The sequence below is a fragment of the Clinocottus analis genome, unplaced genomic scaffold (genome assembly GCF_023055335.1).
Source record: "Clinocottus analis isolate CAN_PGR_092001 unplaced genomic scaffold, fCliAna1.0.p SCAF_7, whole genome shotgun sequence".
NCBI classification, from domain to species: Eukaryota; Metazoa; Chordata; class Actinopteri; order Perciformes; family Cottidae; genus Clinocottus; species Clinocottus analis.
The window spans coordinates 4,826,160-4,842,241 of NW_027176229.1; the positions used below are offsets into that span (position 1 = coordinate 4,826,160).

General features: G+C 45.7%; 1 protein-coding gene across 1 annotated transcript in view; it reads left to right on the top strand.

The window, feature by feature from the left end:
- Positions 1 to 16,082, top strand: part of kremen1 (kringle containing transmembrane protein 1) — a 42,016-nt gene that overhangs the window by 20,318 nt on the left and 5,616 nt on the right. Inside the window, exons 4-6 of the mRNA XM_068604959.1 lie at positions 12,235 to 12,359; positions 14,008 to 14,161; positions 14,598 to 14,930. Of these exons, the coding sequence (XP_068461060.1) occupies positions 12,235 to 12,359; positions 14,008 to 14,161; positions 14,598 to 14,930 (612 nt within the window). The remainder of the gene's footprint in view (positions 1 to 12,234; positions 12,360 to 14,007; positions 14,162 to 14,597; positions 14,931 to 16,082) is intronic.

The window sequence follows — 16,082 nt, forward strand, 5'->3', positions numbered from 1 at the left end:
GTGTTCTCAGTCAGCGGCTGGCAACAAAAGGCTGAAAAACACAGCAGTGTGCCAGAGAGAGGGCAACAGCGCTCTTTGTTTTCATTTTGTCTGGCTTTTTGTTTTGTCTGGGCCTTCGTTTTGTCTACTTTTTTCCTTTTTTTTTTTGTTGTGCTTACGTTTGATGTTGCGTGGTTGGTAGTTGGTGGCCGCTCGCTGAGGCACCTGTAGCCTGCCAGCGGTCGGCCTGTTATCCGGCTGGGCTCCCTGTCATCTGGGGTCATGCCACCCTGGTGAGGGTGACACACCCTGCAGGTCACACGAGGCCAGAAACACATAGTTGGACGAGGTGGATTATAGCGTGGGTTAAGGCGGTCGTTGATCCCAGTAATCCCTTATGGCAGCAGTTATCATGTGGTGGAGTTATCGAAACACTTCAAAAAGGCGCGCCGTCAAGGCACATCGGCTACAGTACAAATTGAAATTTCACGGTGGACGCTGGTTTTGACGCCCTTCTCGTTCCCAGGCCACTGAATGCCCAGCGAGGCATGACGCTTCTCGTGTGAAATTCAACTGTTCATTACTGCGTCATCGACATCAAACCTCGGTCCGTAAGGCAGGGATTTTTATGTGGTGTGAAGGATTTGTTGGTGAGGCCGGTAATCTCTAGAACAGTGGTACCCCAGAAGATGCCACCTTGTTCCAGGACACAGACAGATGTGCAAAGCTGTGCTATCTGGCAGATGAGTTCAGCGAACTGAATGTGTCTCTTTAGAGCAAGGACACCAGCATGTAAAACTTGTGTGACGAGGTGGGTGGCTGCCAGAAGAAAGCAGAGCTGTGGAGAAGCTCTTCTGCAGAGGGAGATGTCGCCTGCTTTCCTCAGGTGGAGGGTTTTCTCCCTGGTGAGGAGCTGAGCCTGGAGAAGAGCATGATCACAAGCCCTGCCACCAAGACTGACAGTTTCTCACTGAAATGTAAATGCGAAAGCATTCAGTTAAATGAAACAATAATTGTTGACAGCTTAATAAATCCAACACTGACGGCACAGCGCTGTGTAGAAGTACTTATTATTGTTTTTGGCCAAAAATGCTTTGCACCGATTAGGGCGTATTTGGCTGAAAAAAGATTTGACTGAGGGTACATCACTGAAAAAAGCTTGAGAACCACTGCTCCAGAGTTAGCTCAATTTAAAAAGTGCATTGGATTCACACTTGTGATGAAAGATCCATTCACATTGCTGGTTGACAAGATGACGAGTTGAGATTGTAAAGAAAACCCTCGTTACCGACGTCGAGCAAAGCTTGAACTGTGCGTCAAACTGTTGTGACATCTGCAGAGGTCTCAATAATTGTTAACTTGACAATTGCTGTTGAGAACTTCATTTCTCAGAGTGTCTTCCATACTGGAAGGATATTCAGTTTTGGTGTGGCTCCTTTAAGCTGACGGGCGTTCGCTTCACAATGTGCCTCGGCTGACTTTGATTGACACAGAGTGAAACTGTACGGGTGAAGGCCTCGAGCGTTTATCCAGACAAAGACGCTTTGATCTGCACGCCGGGAGCTCATCTCAGAACAGCATAGTGTATAACCAAGAAGAACTTGTTGTTCCACTGTCTTTTCCTGCAGTCGAGAGGCTCGCAGCAGCTGTGAGGCTTTCCATTAATAGGACAATGGCTCTTAGAAACGCACTAAAACTCATTTCTTATTACTTTAAATGTGCACCCTGCAAGATCACAACAGGAACATCTCACTGGTGCAATAAAGTTCTTTTCTTAACTTTTACCCGACCAGATGCTGAGATTTCTTACTTCCTATAATCCCTATGCTGTTGAGGGTTTAAAGGCACATGTTACTTGCTTGGAAAGTTTCCTTTAGTCGCTTTTGAAAAAACCCTCAAGACGTTTCTGCTGAACCTGCATGATGACAATGTCTGATTTTGCGAGGAATCGGACCCGCTGGGTTAAGAATAACTATGTAGATGTAGCTGATGTTTTTGTTGACTTATATCGGTCATATAGAGTCATCATGATTAGTTTCATAACCAGTTAAAACATCCAGCACAGTAGCTTTCAGTAATCTTCACACATTAGTTGTGGTACTATTCTACCTCTGATTTAGACATAATGAGGACAGACTTGAAAAATAAACATTTCCCTCAGAATTTGGATAAAATATATTAATAATGTTATATTAATAATAGAATGACAATAACCCACTGTGTGGTACTGTACGGTCTTTCTTTGTTGTAAAGCCATCAATGCGTTGGCACCTGAGGTTTTAAGAGACTTGATGGCTTGAATACCTCACTTAAAGTAGGCTACACTTTATTTTAACCATAAAGGGATCATCTGATTAACCTCGTCTGTCACCGTGGAACAATATTCTTAATGACAGAGGCACCACATCCATCTGGCAAGCGAACCAGCCACACCTTGAAGACGTTAGAACAAAGTAGTTATTTATGTCGTTGGCCCACGGTTTAATTGGTGAGTGCTGAGGAAAAATATGCGGCGATGAGATATTGTCTTCATTAACAAAGATTTATGAAGCCGCTAAATGGCACTTTGAAGTTGTGAGACACTTGAGAGGATCGCCAGCTTGAATGAATCGGACCAGATATTCAGGTCCAAGGTGCTCTTGCTCAACCTTTTGGGTCTTTCTTTCACAGGTCTTTTTTTTATATTATTTTTTATTTCACTCTGCCTCAATTGCTGTAAATGTCCATCTTTTTTTGCTCAAGCACACGGCTGTTAAATTTACAGGTTTATGAAGTACAATAAATACCACCACTTCTTTGCAGTATGGAGATTTTTTGGATGAACACTTGACACAGAAACCTTAAAATGTACCAGTTAGCGCGACTGTTGCCAAAATAGGCTGTAATTAATATTGTTTTCCATATTGGCTGGATTATTTCTCTGGATAAACTGTAAATCAGTTGATCCCCTGACTTCCAGCGCCACCATGAGGCTCACATTTTGGATGTCTAGTTAGGTTTTTAAACTGATTGCCATGAAATTTGGTACAAACATCATTCATGATCCCCAGAGGATGAATCCTAATCTGATCCCTGAGTTTTCTTTCTACCTGCTGATCAAAGTTATCACTTATCCAGTGAAATCCTTCCACCTTTACTGGACGTATGGAAGTCCACAGACACCAGATTTAAGTCCAGGGTGAAATCTTTGGCATTTATTCTTAATAAATTACTTGCAAAGAGGATTTGGAGACAAGGAGAGGTCTGAGTGGGTGTCAAGACCAGACAGAAGCACAGCCAAATCATCAAGGGAATATGCAAGGCTAAAATGTGAAAAGATTGAGCTACTAAAAGATGACGCCCTGTACCTGTCTCCGCACCGACTTGTCTGACGGAAGGAGGAGAAAGCATCTGAAAAGATTTCGTAATACGCGGGAAAAGGGAAACGATTTCCTGAGACGAGAACAATTGGGAGTCAAAATAAGCAAGAGGCCGATACAAGACGATGTGGTCTGGAAAACAGGCTGAAGGACCACAGCTTTGCCCTCGTGGCTGCTGTGGTTGCCCGACCCAGGGATGCTTTCAGGTCCTGTTGTTGCAGAACGTATCTCACTCAACTGTCATTGCTTTCAGAGGCAGAATATTTCCCCTCGGTGGTCTCGTACCAGCTTTCACCACATCCCAGCCAGCGTACTGAGGCAGGTTCAGGCATCACTGAGTCGAGAGGAGTGTGTGTGTGTGTGTGTGTGTGTCTTTGTTTCTGTCCTTCTTACGGGGTGAAAACCGGCCAGAGATTTAGACCTACAAGGTGAGGACATTTCAAAGTGAACCGTTCCTCGCCTTTAAAAGACGCTGCTGTAGGTTAAAATGGTGAGGAAAACGGTTGGCGTGAGGTCAGTCGTGTTGTGCTGATGGTTAAGTCTTGGCAAGGCCATCGTACTGTTCTGTTCATTTATTCAAATAAATGGAAAAGAACGTTTAAAACGACTCAGCAAAATTTGAGACCTGTTAAATCTCAAAGACAGATTTCTAACAGATGATCCAATAGAGCAGAAAAAAAAGGAGCTTATCACGTTGCTGCCCCATAAAACTATGTTCATAAAAAGCTAATGAAAAGAATATTTGTGTGCACTCGCATGCAACCGGTGTCCAAAATTAGCCACACCGCCCCAGGCTCGTAAATAAAGATTATTTCCTTCCAACCAAATTAATTAGTAAATTCAGAGGTTTAACTTAAAAGCTGCGCACTCACACAATAGAAGCTTTTGTCTTCATATTGTTCCCATTCTTCCACATAGAAGTTAGCTTTCTGCTTAAATTAGACTTGTTAACCATTCACACACTGGAGAAGCAGGAGAGATGTTCAGAGAGATTGAGAGCAGCGAATCAGGAAAAAAACCAGATTTGACCCCAGTTTGATTTCTCTAAAAAATTAAGATTTAGCAAATTTTGCACCAGTTTTTAGCGGTTGACGTGCGCTAACTTTTTGTGTCAGTTCGACGTTCCCCTTTCACCTCCATCAGGCATGTCGTTGTTTGGCAGAGAGGAGCTTTGAACACACTCGTTGTTATTTTTGCTCTGACCTCTGACCCGCTCGTGGCTCCACCCACACCTGCCCTTAGGGGAAATACCTGCCTGCAGTGATGTGAGGAAACTCTCAAGACAGAAATTACAGAGTAGAAACTCTCACAAAAACAAGCCACAGGACGACAGGTAGATTTAATCTCTCAGCATCTCTCTGGCTCCTTCCCTCTCTCAACATGGCTGGGGTTAAATTAGCCGGGGCCATTAGAGAATTAAAGGTATTGATTACGAGGCAAGCCTGTTGTGTTGAATGTTTGCTAATGAGAACAAGTGGATGGTCATTGTTTAGTGCTCGTCTTTGGAAAGCGGAGTAGATGAATAGCGGTTCACCCGATTTAGCCCTCAGAAATGAGGGCTCAAAGCCAAATGCAGACCTGCATTGCTCTGAGCAGGTGCCATAAATGTCATTTTATTATTGGATTTTGTGAAGCTAGTCTAATTCAGGCTCACAAGGTGCGGTGTGCCTTATTTGTTTCAAAATGTCTTTGCATTGCGATAAAACAACCTACATGTTCGCAGCTGTGTGAGGCTGTTCTTAGAGCTAAGTGCTAACACCAGAATGCTAGCACGATCAAAACGACAATGCTAACATGTTTACAACATGTTCGCCATCTAGAGTTTAGCACGAAAGCAGTTTTTTGTCCTGATGGGTATTTGTATTCCAATAATCTTGACAATTCATCAATTTTTTTTTAGATATTTCACGAAAAATGACAAAGTCTGCTGGTGGCGTGAGTTGAAAGACAAGGAATCATTGGACGTTACTGTCTGCACCACAGTGTTAGATTGACCGCAGACTGTATATAGTGAGTAGATTCAGGTAGCTTGATGTCACCCATTTGTTTGTGGACTGTCGCTCTGAAGCCTTGAATTCGGCATTTCCGACATTTTTTTGTTTGGCATTGCCACCTTAACTTTTTTGAAAGTAACACAAGAAGTTGGAGCTGTGCACTCAAAGTACAGCCGAAAACCCTGAATAACACTTTAAGGCAACCAAAGATGTCGTAATTAACTTTCATGAAATGAAAACAAACTGTACAAAATCTGTACAAAAGTTGTAAGACAAAACACAAGACAGCTTCCAACCCGGACGACGCTGTAGTAGTGACCCGTCAATCAACTTGTAGCCCCGCCCTAAAGCAAACCCTGCTGTGTAGTCTATTTTACTCCAAAAGGGACCATAATTTACAAAATTAACAACCTGTTGTATTGAATGAGACTTAAAACCAGCGATTGAGACCATCGACTCATGTTTACAATGTTTACTGAGATAAAAAGAAATCATCAAAAAGGCTCATTTTCTCAAAGACTTTTATACACTGCCAACCTGACGGCTATTGGAAAGAGTTTAAAACACTTCCATCGACCAACATTGTGGCTCTTGATAAAGTGTCTCTCCGTATCTGGCCAAACTGTTCTCTGCACAGTCGCGGGGACTTCACCACCGCCGGTGACATTCAGATAAGGAGGACAACCTGCCACAGCGGACAAACAGGAAGTCGATCTCTTTGAAAGTGAATGATGATGAATGGAAGAGCGCCGCCGTGCGCGTCTAACGCCCGAGGTGGTTGCAGAGCGTCTGCCCGTCTTTTCATCCCCAAGTCGCTTCGGCGTCGAGTTCCTATGGGACTCCTCGGGACACAGACTATTTGGTTTGTCAGTGATGCAGTGTGGCGGCCATTTTTCATCTGTTCCCCGCATTGTTCGGCCCGGTCTCTGAGGAGGCACTAATTATTCATTTACAGCTTCGGCTCTTCCCTCTTCCCTCTAATTAGATGGTTAGTCACTCTCTTAGGGCCCCGGGCTTGGGGCATTGATCTCCTCCGTCCCAATGTTGTAACACACACACACACACACACACACACACACACACACAGAATTATTGAAATTGCATAAAAAAGGACATACCGATACAGTAAACATGCACGTAATCAACAAGAAACAGTGAAGTCTCCCTCCCTCTCTCTCTCTCTCTCTCTCTCTCTCTCTCTCTCTCTCTCTCTCTCTCTCTCTCTCTCTCTCTCTGCTGGAGACAAACACTTCTCTCATTCTGTCCAATAATAAGCTCCTTATTGTCCAACTGCAAACTGTTCCCGTTTACTGGCTGGATAATTTATGATCTCCATAGAAAAGCAAAGCATGAACCCCGACAGAAACACATAATAGCGACTCCCACCTCCTCACAAACAATACCGAGTTTCCAGACATGCTCGTCCTGGGGGAGTCGGTGGCATACTTTTTCCGTTTCTCTCGTGTTTCTGGCGGCGGAGTCGACTCCACTAATCACAGGCTGGATGAAACGCAGCAGCTGTATTTGTTTATGTATTGAATACACTGTAAAAGGGGTAATAAATGGAGCCGAGACACAATGACAGAGGCCGAATTTGATGGAGGAAGGTGGGGGGCAAAAATCACATAAACACCGACTGTGATAAGTGTTGTTGGTTTCCTTGATTTGTTGCACTTAGCATTCCTGTGCAGTGTGTGTGTGTGTGTGTGACTTGTTAACCTGCTGGCGGTGCAGTAATGGGTCAGTGGGAGGGTTTTCCAAGGCTTCGACACACCTGTGTGTTTTAAAAGTCATCGGGCCCTTTCGTGCCGCGCCTCACAAAGTGCTGCTTCTCCTCGTTCGACCTCGCGGCTTCAACGCCGCCTCTCGAATGCGTGCGCGCTAATTACTTTTTCTTTTGTTGTCTCTGTTTACAGTGTAAATGAAGGTTAATGAAGCGGCGGCGCTGCTGCTTTGGGGATGATTTTGCCCACGGTGAATGTTAAGGTTTTTTTTTTATTTTTTCAGTGTTTCCTTAAACAAATTCAGTTTGAACTCTCTCACGCTTCTGTCAGTCGTACTTCTCAGAGATCGATGTCTCTACTGCGGATTCATTTTAGTCAAAAGGGATATCAATGATGAGAAAAACAATCCATGAAAGAGATCTCTGTCTACAGGGTAAAACACAACATTTAACTATTAATGCGTTCACATTGCCGTCAGAAGACAAAGCGTGTGATGTTGGAGGAAAATGTAAACTCTGAAAGAGGATGTAACAGTCTAGCAGCCAGCTGCATTGAAGTCAATGTATATTTTTCTGTGTGAGGATTTATAGAGTATGTTTTTCCTCAGCAGTTTGACGTCAGCAATCTGAATGTAGTTTATATGAAACCTGGACCGCATCTTGCAATCCTGTATCATAATCTCAATTCAGAGTTTTGTCTCTAAACTCCTATAAACAACTTAGGGAAAAATGCCCCTTCAAATTTCTCATGGCCTAAATTAATCTATTTCAGAAACTCGTTTCATTTGACTATCAGTTGAAAACCTGAATATATTCATCTTCCTCTCTTAAATGACATTTTTATGTGTGAGTGCAGAGACAATACCGTAGAAAACTTTAAGGATCGTAGAAGGATAAAGTTGTGTTTTGTCCATCTGTTTTGTTTTTGATGGTTTTCGACACTCTGCTACGGACACATTTCAAAGGAATCGATGTTAATTCACCGCCCTAATGCTGGTGCTTTATTAAATGCGTTTTCAAGCTCTCCGGCTCTCGTATCTACATTTGTTCAGTGTCATCACGGCTTCCCTTGTAGATTACAGGATTATGGGCCCAACTGTGAAAATAGCTTTTGGACTGAAATCCTCCAGTGTTTCAAGTGTGATTATAAAGCCGAGACTTTAAAGGTTCGTTGCTCCTTCAGGCTTCATACTCGCTCCCTCTTACCTCATCTTCTAAGTGAAAATATGTGGCCCGCTGTGCCGGGTGGATACAAGCAAGCAGAGTCTGGCTGTTCAGAGCAAATCTATTTTGAAAAGAGAGACGTATTAAAGTCCATTACTCTGACTCTCCCTCTCTCCACCTCCATGCCTTTCTGATTTATTCCCTGGCTTTATTTGAGCTCTTTACCCTCTAGATGTCATATGCATTTACAACCCTAATTATGTTTGCTTTAAGCCCCTGTTGGTTACGTCTCCCTGTGCTCTTCTTTTTTCTTTTCTCGTTCTCCGTCTCTGATGTGTTCAGGGTCGGGGTGTCTCATTTTCCCTCCACGAGTCAGACACCCATGAACTTTGTTGTTTCGCCGGTTGCCCCCCGTGATGCATTGTGGGAAGGCAAATCCACCGCTCTCTCCCGAGCTAAGGCAGCAGGCTGCCAGGTTTGTGATGAACCTGGCTGCAGTCGAGCCGTGTTGACTTCTCTTGTGTCTGTTTTCTTTCTTTCTTCTCTCTCACTCCCCTCCCGCTGTGATCTCCTGAGGTTTCCAGAGGCCTGGTCCGGGCTGACTGCAGCATTTGTGCACCTTGTGTTTCCTCCATTCCTCCCCTCTGGCTTGTTAAAGTCTGAATTCCACCGGCGGCTTTGAAGTGTGTTGGACGTGTTTGTGTGTTGTTTTCATTTTATTGTACGTGGAGATATTTGCACTTGTTGCGCCTGCACAGCAGATGTGCTGAAGCAACAACACTTTGCTCTGGAGTTTTCATTTCAACGTGACGCCAAAATCTAAACACACCATAAACGCTGCGTGCCGGGAGAACGTGCGGTGCAGGCGGAGGCCGCCGCCGCCTCCGTCTCCAGTTGCGTAAAAAAAAAAAGAGAAAAGAAAAGGAATGAAGAAACCTGCGGCGCTCTGGTGTGATACGATCCCACCACCTGCTGCTCCTCAGACGGCGCTTCGCCGCCTCTGGGACGAGGGGAGGACAAAGACCGATACACTGACTGCGGCCTGCAATCTTCCTGTCAAAGCAACATGAAAAAGGGAGCGCTGCTGCCTTTAATCTGGCCGGTTGAGCCCCGCGGTGGCATTTTCTCCTCCGCTTTTCCCCAAACGCTCCAGTGGTACCTGGCCGCCTGCCTTGCTCGGAGAGAAGTTGCCGGTTCCCGACCAGGTGCTTATCTCTCCCCTCTTCTCGTCTCCCCTCCCCGCACACTTCACTTGGCATAATCCGGTGTATACTTGGGGTCGCGGATAGAAAAGAAACCGCTGTCAGCGCTGTCCCGCCTCACCCTGAACACGTGAAGATTCGTATTGCCGTCATGTTCGCCTTCAAGCCGGCACATAATCCCGCCCTGAGTTCTGCAAGTGTGCGCCGCGGAGTGTCGTTAAATGATTCAAACAACCGTTTTAAATCCATTTATAAAGCTTGGGCATGCTCGTGGCTGTGTACAAAAGCAATATTGCAGATGATTTATCGTCTTCAAGTGCTCGTCAAACTGCAGCAGCCATCGTTGCAGCTGCAGCCAGAATCTCACCGGTCACTCGCCGGTCAGCGAGCGAGGGGGTGAGGCTCGGAGAGCGGCCCTCTCTCTCTCTCTCTCTCTCTCTCTCTCTTCACTTCCCCCTCACCCCTCCCTCACGGTTACGGTCCGTGGTGGACATTCTTGCGGAATCTCGGACATTTTCTCCCAAAAGCCCTTTTGTGCCTCATTCTTACATAAACAGCGAGAATCGGCAGCGTCTGTTGCGCACGCAGAGGATCTTTGGTGCCAGCCAGAAGAAGTTAACATTAACAACTGGCACCCCAAACACGGTTCACATGTGTGGTCTCCATCGAGGTTACTTCAGTTCATGGAGGAGGTTTTGAGTGATGCGCTGCAACAATGATGTTACGCATATTCAGATTGCATGCTAATCCTTTTTCTTCTTGCCAATATATTCCTCAAGTGTAATACCGACATGCATGTCAATTTGAGTGATTTTCTGTTTCTTTCTGCCAAACAAAACAAACCTTGGGGGAGCTATTTGTTCGCCGGTGGAACTTGCTGTCATAAGACGAGCAGCGTTCAGCGTGCAAATGTTTGAGGAGAGGCGACACGGCGCCGAGCAGACGTTACGGCGCTCGCTCGGTCTTGGTGTTCACAACCAGGGGACCAGCGTCTCTCACCGTCCTCCAGCTCGTTTGTCAGACTTTGTAACTTCCACAAAAGCAGGACTGTCGTCGCAAACAAATGGACACGTAACATCCAACTTATGATCAAAAGTCGCCCAGGAAATACGCAGGGCGAAGGAACGGCACTGCAGCGCGGTTGGACTTGACCATTTTTGTTCTGCAGTGATTTGATTTCAAGCTGGGAGAAATTTCGACAAGAAGTTCTGTTTAAAAAACCTGAAGCGTCGGTCTGTTTGAGCCCCGTGTGAGAGTTGCTTCATAACTTAGTTCGGTAAAAGAACCGGGCGGTTTTGTAACCTCACATGCTTCAGATTTTTGCGTCAACTATTTTGGACTCTGTCTTTTTTTGCCGCTCTTGTCTTTCCCTAATGAGCATGTTTGTACCCTACGGTCGGATGACACATATTCCAGTTAGACCGAAGAGCCGTGGGCCAGATTAGCTTTTTGTACTTGCTGTGAAAATAACGTACTTCTGTTTGTCCAATCCGTTTTACCTCAAAACATGGGAATGAATCGAGAGCAAGCCTGTTTTAAAAAATCCCGATAATAAACCAATCACAAGAGGGCCGGAGGCCGCCGGAGGCTGGGTTGGCACCGTCTGAGCTATGACCTTGAGCGTAAAGGCTTTGGAGTGTTAAATCACTGCGCTGGATTGCATAGTCTATCGATAAATACACAGCGGATTAAGGGACAAATAGGATCTGAGAAGGTGTCCCCATCCGTCGGTATGGTCTGTGATCCATTTCAGATTGTCGGCCTATTTGTGTCACGCATCCCCCAGGTCTCACCCGACAAACATGTTCATGTTCGGTAGTTATTGATGTGACGGCGCTCGGCAGCTGTCGAAACCAAAAGCGGGTATTTAAAAAAAAGAAAAAAGTCAACCTGAGACGTGGAAGTACGTAGTTGCTGCTTTTTTAATGTTTTATGAACGCTCGGACAAAGTTTCTCTCAGAACGCATTCCAGATCGTAAAACTTTATTATTACAACAAAGTTATTATTGCCTGTGCCCTAATGTCACTGTTCTCGTGGCTTAAGGCTTTAATGAAGACCGAAGGTGTTGGAGTTGGCCTCCATCCAGATGTTCCTATTTGTCCAATGCCGTCTTTTTTCCTTCCATTTATTGGCACATCAAACTCTCAACACACACACACACACACACACACACACACACACACACACACACACACACACACACAGAAAACATTATGTTCCTAAACTGATGTGACTTGCTCTCACATCTGACAGTTTACATTTTCTAGATTCCAGTTCTCTCTCTTTCTCTCTTTCTCTCTCTCTCTCTCTCTCTCTCTCTCTCTCTCTCTCTCTCTCTCTCTTTCTCTCTTTCTCTCTCTCTCTCTCTCTCTCTCTCTCTCTCTCTCTCTCTCTCTCTCTCTCTCTATGACTCAAACATCCACGTCCGCTTCACCCTGCTCCTCCTCCTCTTCCTCTTTCCTTCTGGGGCCATATTGTTGACCAAATTCACACCGAAACATTCAGAGGGCCCTGAATACTTGTTGAGTTTGTCACCACAGCTTGTTCTTTGGGAGCGGGGTCTCTGAGGCAAAGTGTCTGGCACAAACTCACAAAGCTTCGCCATAACCACGAGGCTCACGAGGGTTAAAGACATGCTTGCATCCCCTCTGATGAATCTATGTGGGAAATCCTGCATATGAGAATCCAAATGACATAAACACCCTTTAATTCACGCGGGAAATGCTGACAACCCGCATCTGAGTGCAGATTGCGTCCACGTTGTTGGCGTGTCACTAACGTTATTCTTCACCCTCCTCTTGTCTCCCGACAGTGCCCGGCAACTTGGGCTGCTTCAAAGACAGCGGTGACCCGCCGACCCTGTCCGGCACCAGCGAGACCTCCAACAAACTCACCATCCAGAACTGTATTAGCTTCTGCAGGAAGCAGAGGTACAAGGTGAGATTTGAACCCGCAGTGGGAATCTATGGGAACCTGCAAGCGAAGAGATGTTCAGCGTCGTGTCTTAACTCGGATAAAAGCTGCCGGCTTCAGACGGAGAAGACGTTCAAAACATTGCAAACTATTGACTCCTTCGTCCCGACGCTCTGGACATGCTGGAAAGTTCGAACGTGTCTCCTAATTGGACGAAGAACAAGTCAGCAGTCAGTTCCCAGTTACTTGTCTCAAATGAACACGAGCTGGCTCCGGCAATAGTCGAGCTTTTATGTAAATCGTCTGCGTTTACTGGCAATTTCCTGACAGTTATCGCCATGGTGCCAAGTGCAGTTTATACTCTCTTTATTCAGCCGTCAAACGTCCTGTTTCAAACCGACCAGCGGAGGACAAATCATCGCAGCAATCGAGGCTGACAGCTGGAAATGAACGGTTATTAACCCACTGGGCACTTCCTCTTCAGTTTCCCCCCCTCTCATCTCTGTATCTGGCGTGCCCATTGTCCCAGCTTTAAACAGTGCCAGGTGTCCGTGTTCTGTCTCAGCAGATCCGGTTCAACTCCGTCTGCATTGTCAGATAATGACGGACCCCCCCCCCCCCCCCCCCGCGTCCCCTCCTCGCGCCACAGAAGATGTTACAGGATGTGGCGGCAGACTGGCATCGCCAGCCGGCCCTCGGACCGCCACCGTCCTCACTGCTCACGTGAACCACCAACGCCTCGGACGTGACTTCCCGACAACGCGCGTGCCTGAGGAGTTAGACATCAATCCATCGCTTGTTGGCTTCCGCCAACAAGTATTCACGTCGGCGTTACTTCACCAGACAGAATAATGCAACAAGGGCGCAGCTTGATAACGTCTCGGAGCGCCATAAATTCTCGATTTTCCATGACAAAAGACGCAGAGTGGGAAAGGATGCAGCACCTTCGTGTGTCGTGTGAATTCATTTCGGGGCCTGAATGCGGGACAATGCTGTCCTTTTTGAAAGGAGGACAATAGCTCTTTTGAGAACCAGCAGCCAGAGGTCGTGATGTGCGAAGTTTCCTTTTTTGACGTCTCGCATTCCCCCCGCTCCGGCGCTTTCAGGAGCGGTTTGCTCACAGTGGTGACGCGAGCGGCGGATAGGTGCTGTTTCTGTGAGGTTTATTCTCTGCACTGTGTGTGTGTGTGTTTGAGAGAAGGCTCCTAATCAGCTGAGAGGTCGTGCTTTTTCCAGACTCTGATCACAGCATCTTGTAATCATGAGAGAAAGAGCAATTAGGGCATTTTAGACTCGCGGCGCTTTAATTTCAAAGAGAGGAGCTCCATGCCGTGACCTGTTTACTAAGTGTTAACACACATCCAGCTAATACGAGACAAACAGCCCATAAAAGCACTTTTATTTGATTGTGTTGTGTATTTGCAAACATATTTCATTTTGATGCACAGTTTGTGATGTAATCATGTTTAGTTTTATTATGTGTTTACTAGAGAGAGCATCCTGAATCTCCTCGTTTCTTTCACAAAGTTTGTCTCTCGGACTGTTTTCATCGGCCGGCAACCACGGCAAATGTGTTTATAATGAAATGCATCGTGGTCCGTCTTACCCAAAGTTTGTTTTGAATTGCTGATGCGACGATTTGCATAACTCCTTTTGTTTTTTCCCCCCGCAGCTCGCCGGCATGGAGTCCGGATACGCCTGTTTCTGTGGCAACGAAGTGGACCAGCGTGATCACGGCGAGTCGCCGAGCATGGAGTGTAACCACGTTTGCTTCGGCGACCACACCCAGCCCTGCGGTGGAGACGGCTGGGTCATCATCTTCGACAGTGAGTGTTGACTCGTGCCGCTGCGATCCGTTCTCATCTGTGCTAATTTTGTATGAAATCTGACAAATTTATTGAAGGCTTTCCAAAGAAATAAAAGCAAAATCAATCGCATCTGTATCTGTGGTAATAACCACTAGTTCCCTTGAAAAACACATCTGCATTATTATTATCATACCTACAACCTTCCACGATTACAAATGACTGGAAATCAACACTTGTTTATTATACTATACAACTTTTTACATAATTATTGCCTTTTGCGCTGTGATGATAATCCGGTGTGTCAAAATGCATCCCCATTCAGCCATAACACACTGGGACATGTTACCAGGGAACTCGTGAGGCCAAAGATAACCAAGTTATCATCAGGCTCAACAGCTTCTAAGCCTCCAAAGCATCGCTGACGAGCTCTCTTTCCTTGTGCTCCTCCTTCCAGCTCGGGTTGGGGCCTGCGGTGGAAACTACTCCTCTCCGTCCGGAGTGATCTACTCCCCCGACTTCCCCGACAAGTACGGTGCCGGCCGCGTTTGCTACTGGACCGTCCACGTCCCGGGAGCCTACGCCATCCTCTTCAACTTCACCTTCTTTGAGATCTCCGACCAGACGGACATGGTGGAGCTCCTGGACGGCTACAGCAACCAGGTGGTGGCGCGCTTCGACTGGCGCAGCCCGCCGAGGGAGCTGGTGAACGTCACAAGCGACTATGTCATCCTGTACTTCTACTCAGATCGCACCAACCAGGCCCAGGGATTTGCTCTGCTTTACCAAGGTAGGGCTTCACCTGCAGTTTGGTATTTAATCTGAGAACGGGTTGTAGCTTGAAGAAAGGGTTTGTAGATTGAAGAAAGGGTTTGTAGATTGAAGAAAGGGTTTGTAGATTGAAGAAAGGGTTTGTAGATTGGGGAAAGGGTTTGTAGATTGGGGAAAGGGTTTGTAGATTGAGGAAAGGGTTTGTAGATTGAGGAAAGGGTTTGTAGATTGAGGAAAGGGTTTGTAGATTAAAGAAAGGGTTTGTAGATTAAAGAAAGGGTTTGTAGATTAAAGAAAGGGTTTGTAGATTGGGGAAAGGGTTTGTAGATTAAAGAAAGGGTTTGTAGATTGGGGAAAGGGTTTGTAGATTAAAGAAAGGGTTTGTAGATTAAAAAAAGGGTTTGTAGATTGGGTCATAGCCGACACAGGTGGTAACTTATCTATGGCTTATCCCCATAAGAGAACCCTATTTGATTCCTAGTTGGATGTTTTTAAAGGTTCCACCTGATACTCTTTCAGAGACTTCTACCCAGAACGCAACATAAAGAGAAATATCTAGAACCATCTGTGAAAAGTTGTACTCCAAACCCCCTTTATTCTCAGATGGAGACCGTGACACCACGGTCTCCATCTGAGAATATTCTGGATAGGACGTCCACAGATGGTTCTCGGTTCTTCTAAGGGTGCTAACAAGAATTGTTAGAGAGTTTCTACCAACATTTCTTTTACATCAAAAGGGTTGTATCAATAACCCACCAAGGGATTTCTACGGAGAACTTCTTTAAAATGTTAGGGGCGTCATTGAGAACCCACCAGGGGTTACCACCAAGAACCCCTTTTTAATCCCCAGGGTTTTTTTTATCAAGAACCCACCAGGTTTCTACTGAGAACAATTTTATATAACAAGCGTTTGATCAAGAACCCCCCATGTCGGTTCTTCCAAGAAGCCTTTTATATTTCAAGGTTTTCATCCAGAACCCACCCAGGGTTCCTCGTGAGGTCTGAAGGGCTGTGGCTGATGTGGTGCAGCGCATCCCTCAACAATCATAATTTTACAATTTGCGTTTTTGGGGCGTGTGGGTTTGTAGGATCTTATAACACCCACTCTTTTAACAATCCATGAGAAACTCTTTTTTCCAAAAAAGGGTAACTTGTGATAAAATGGGTTCTG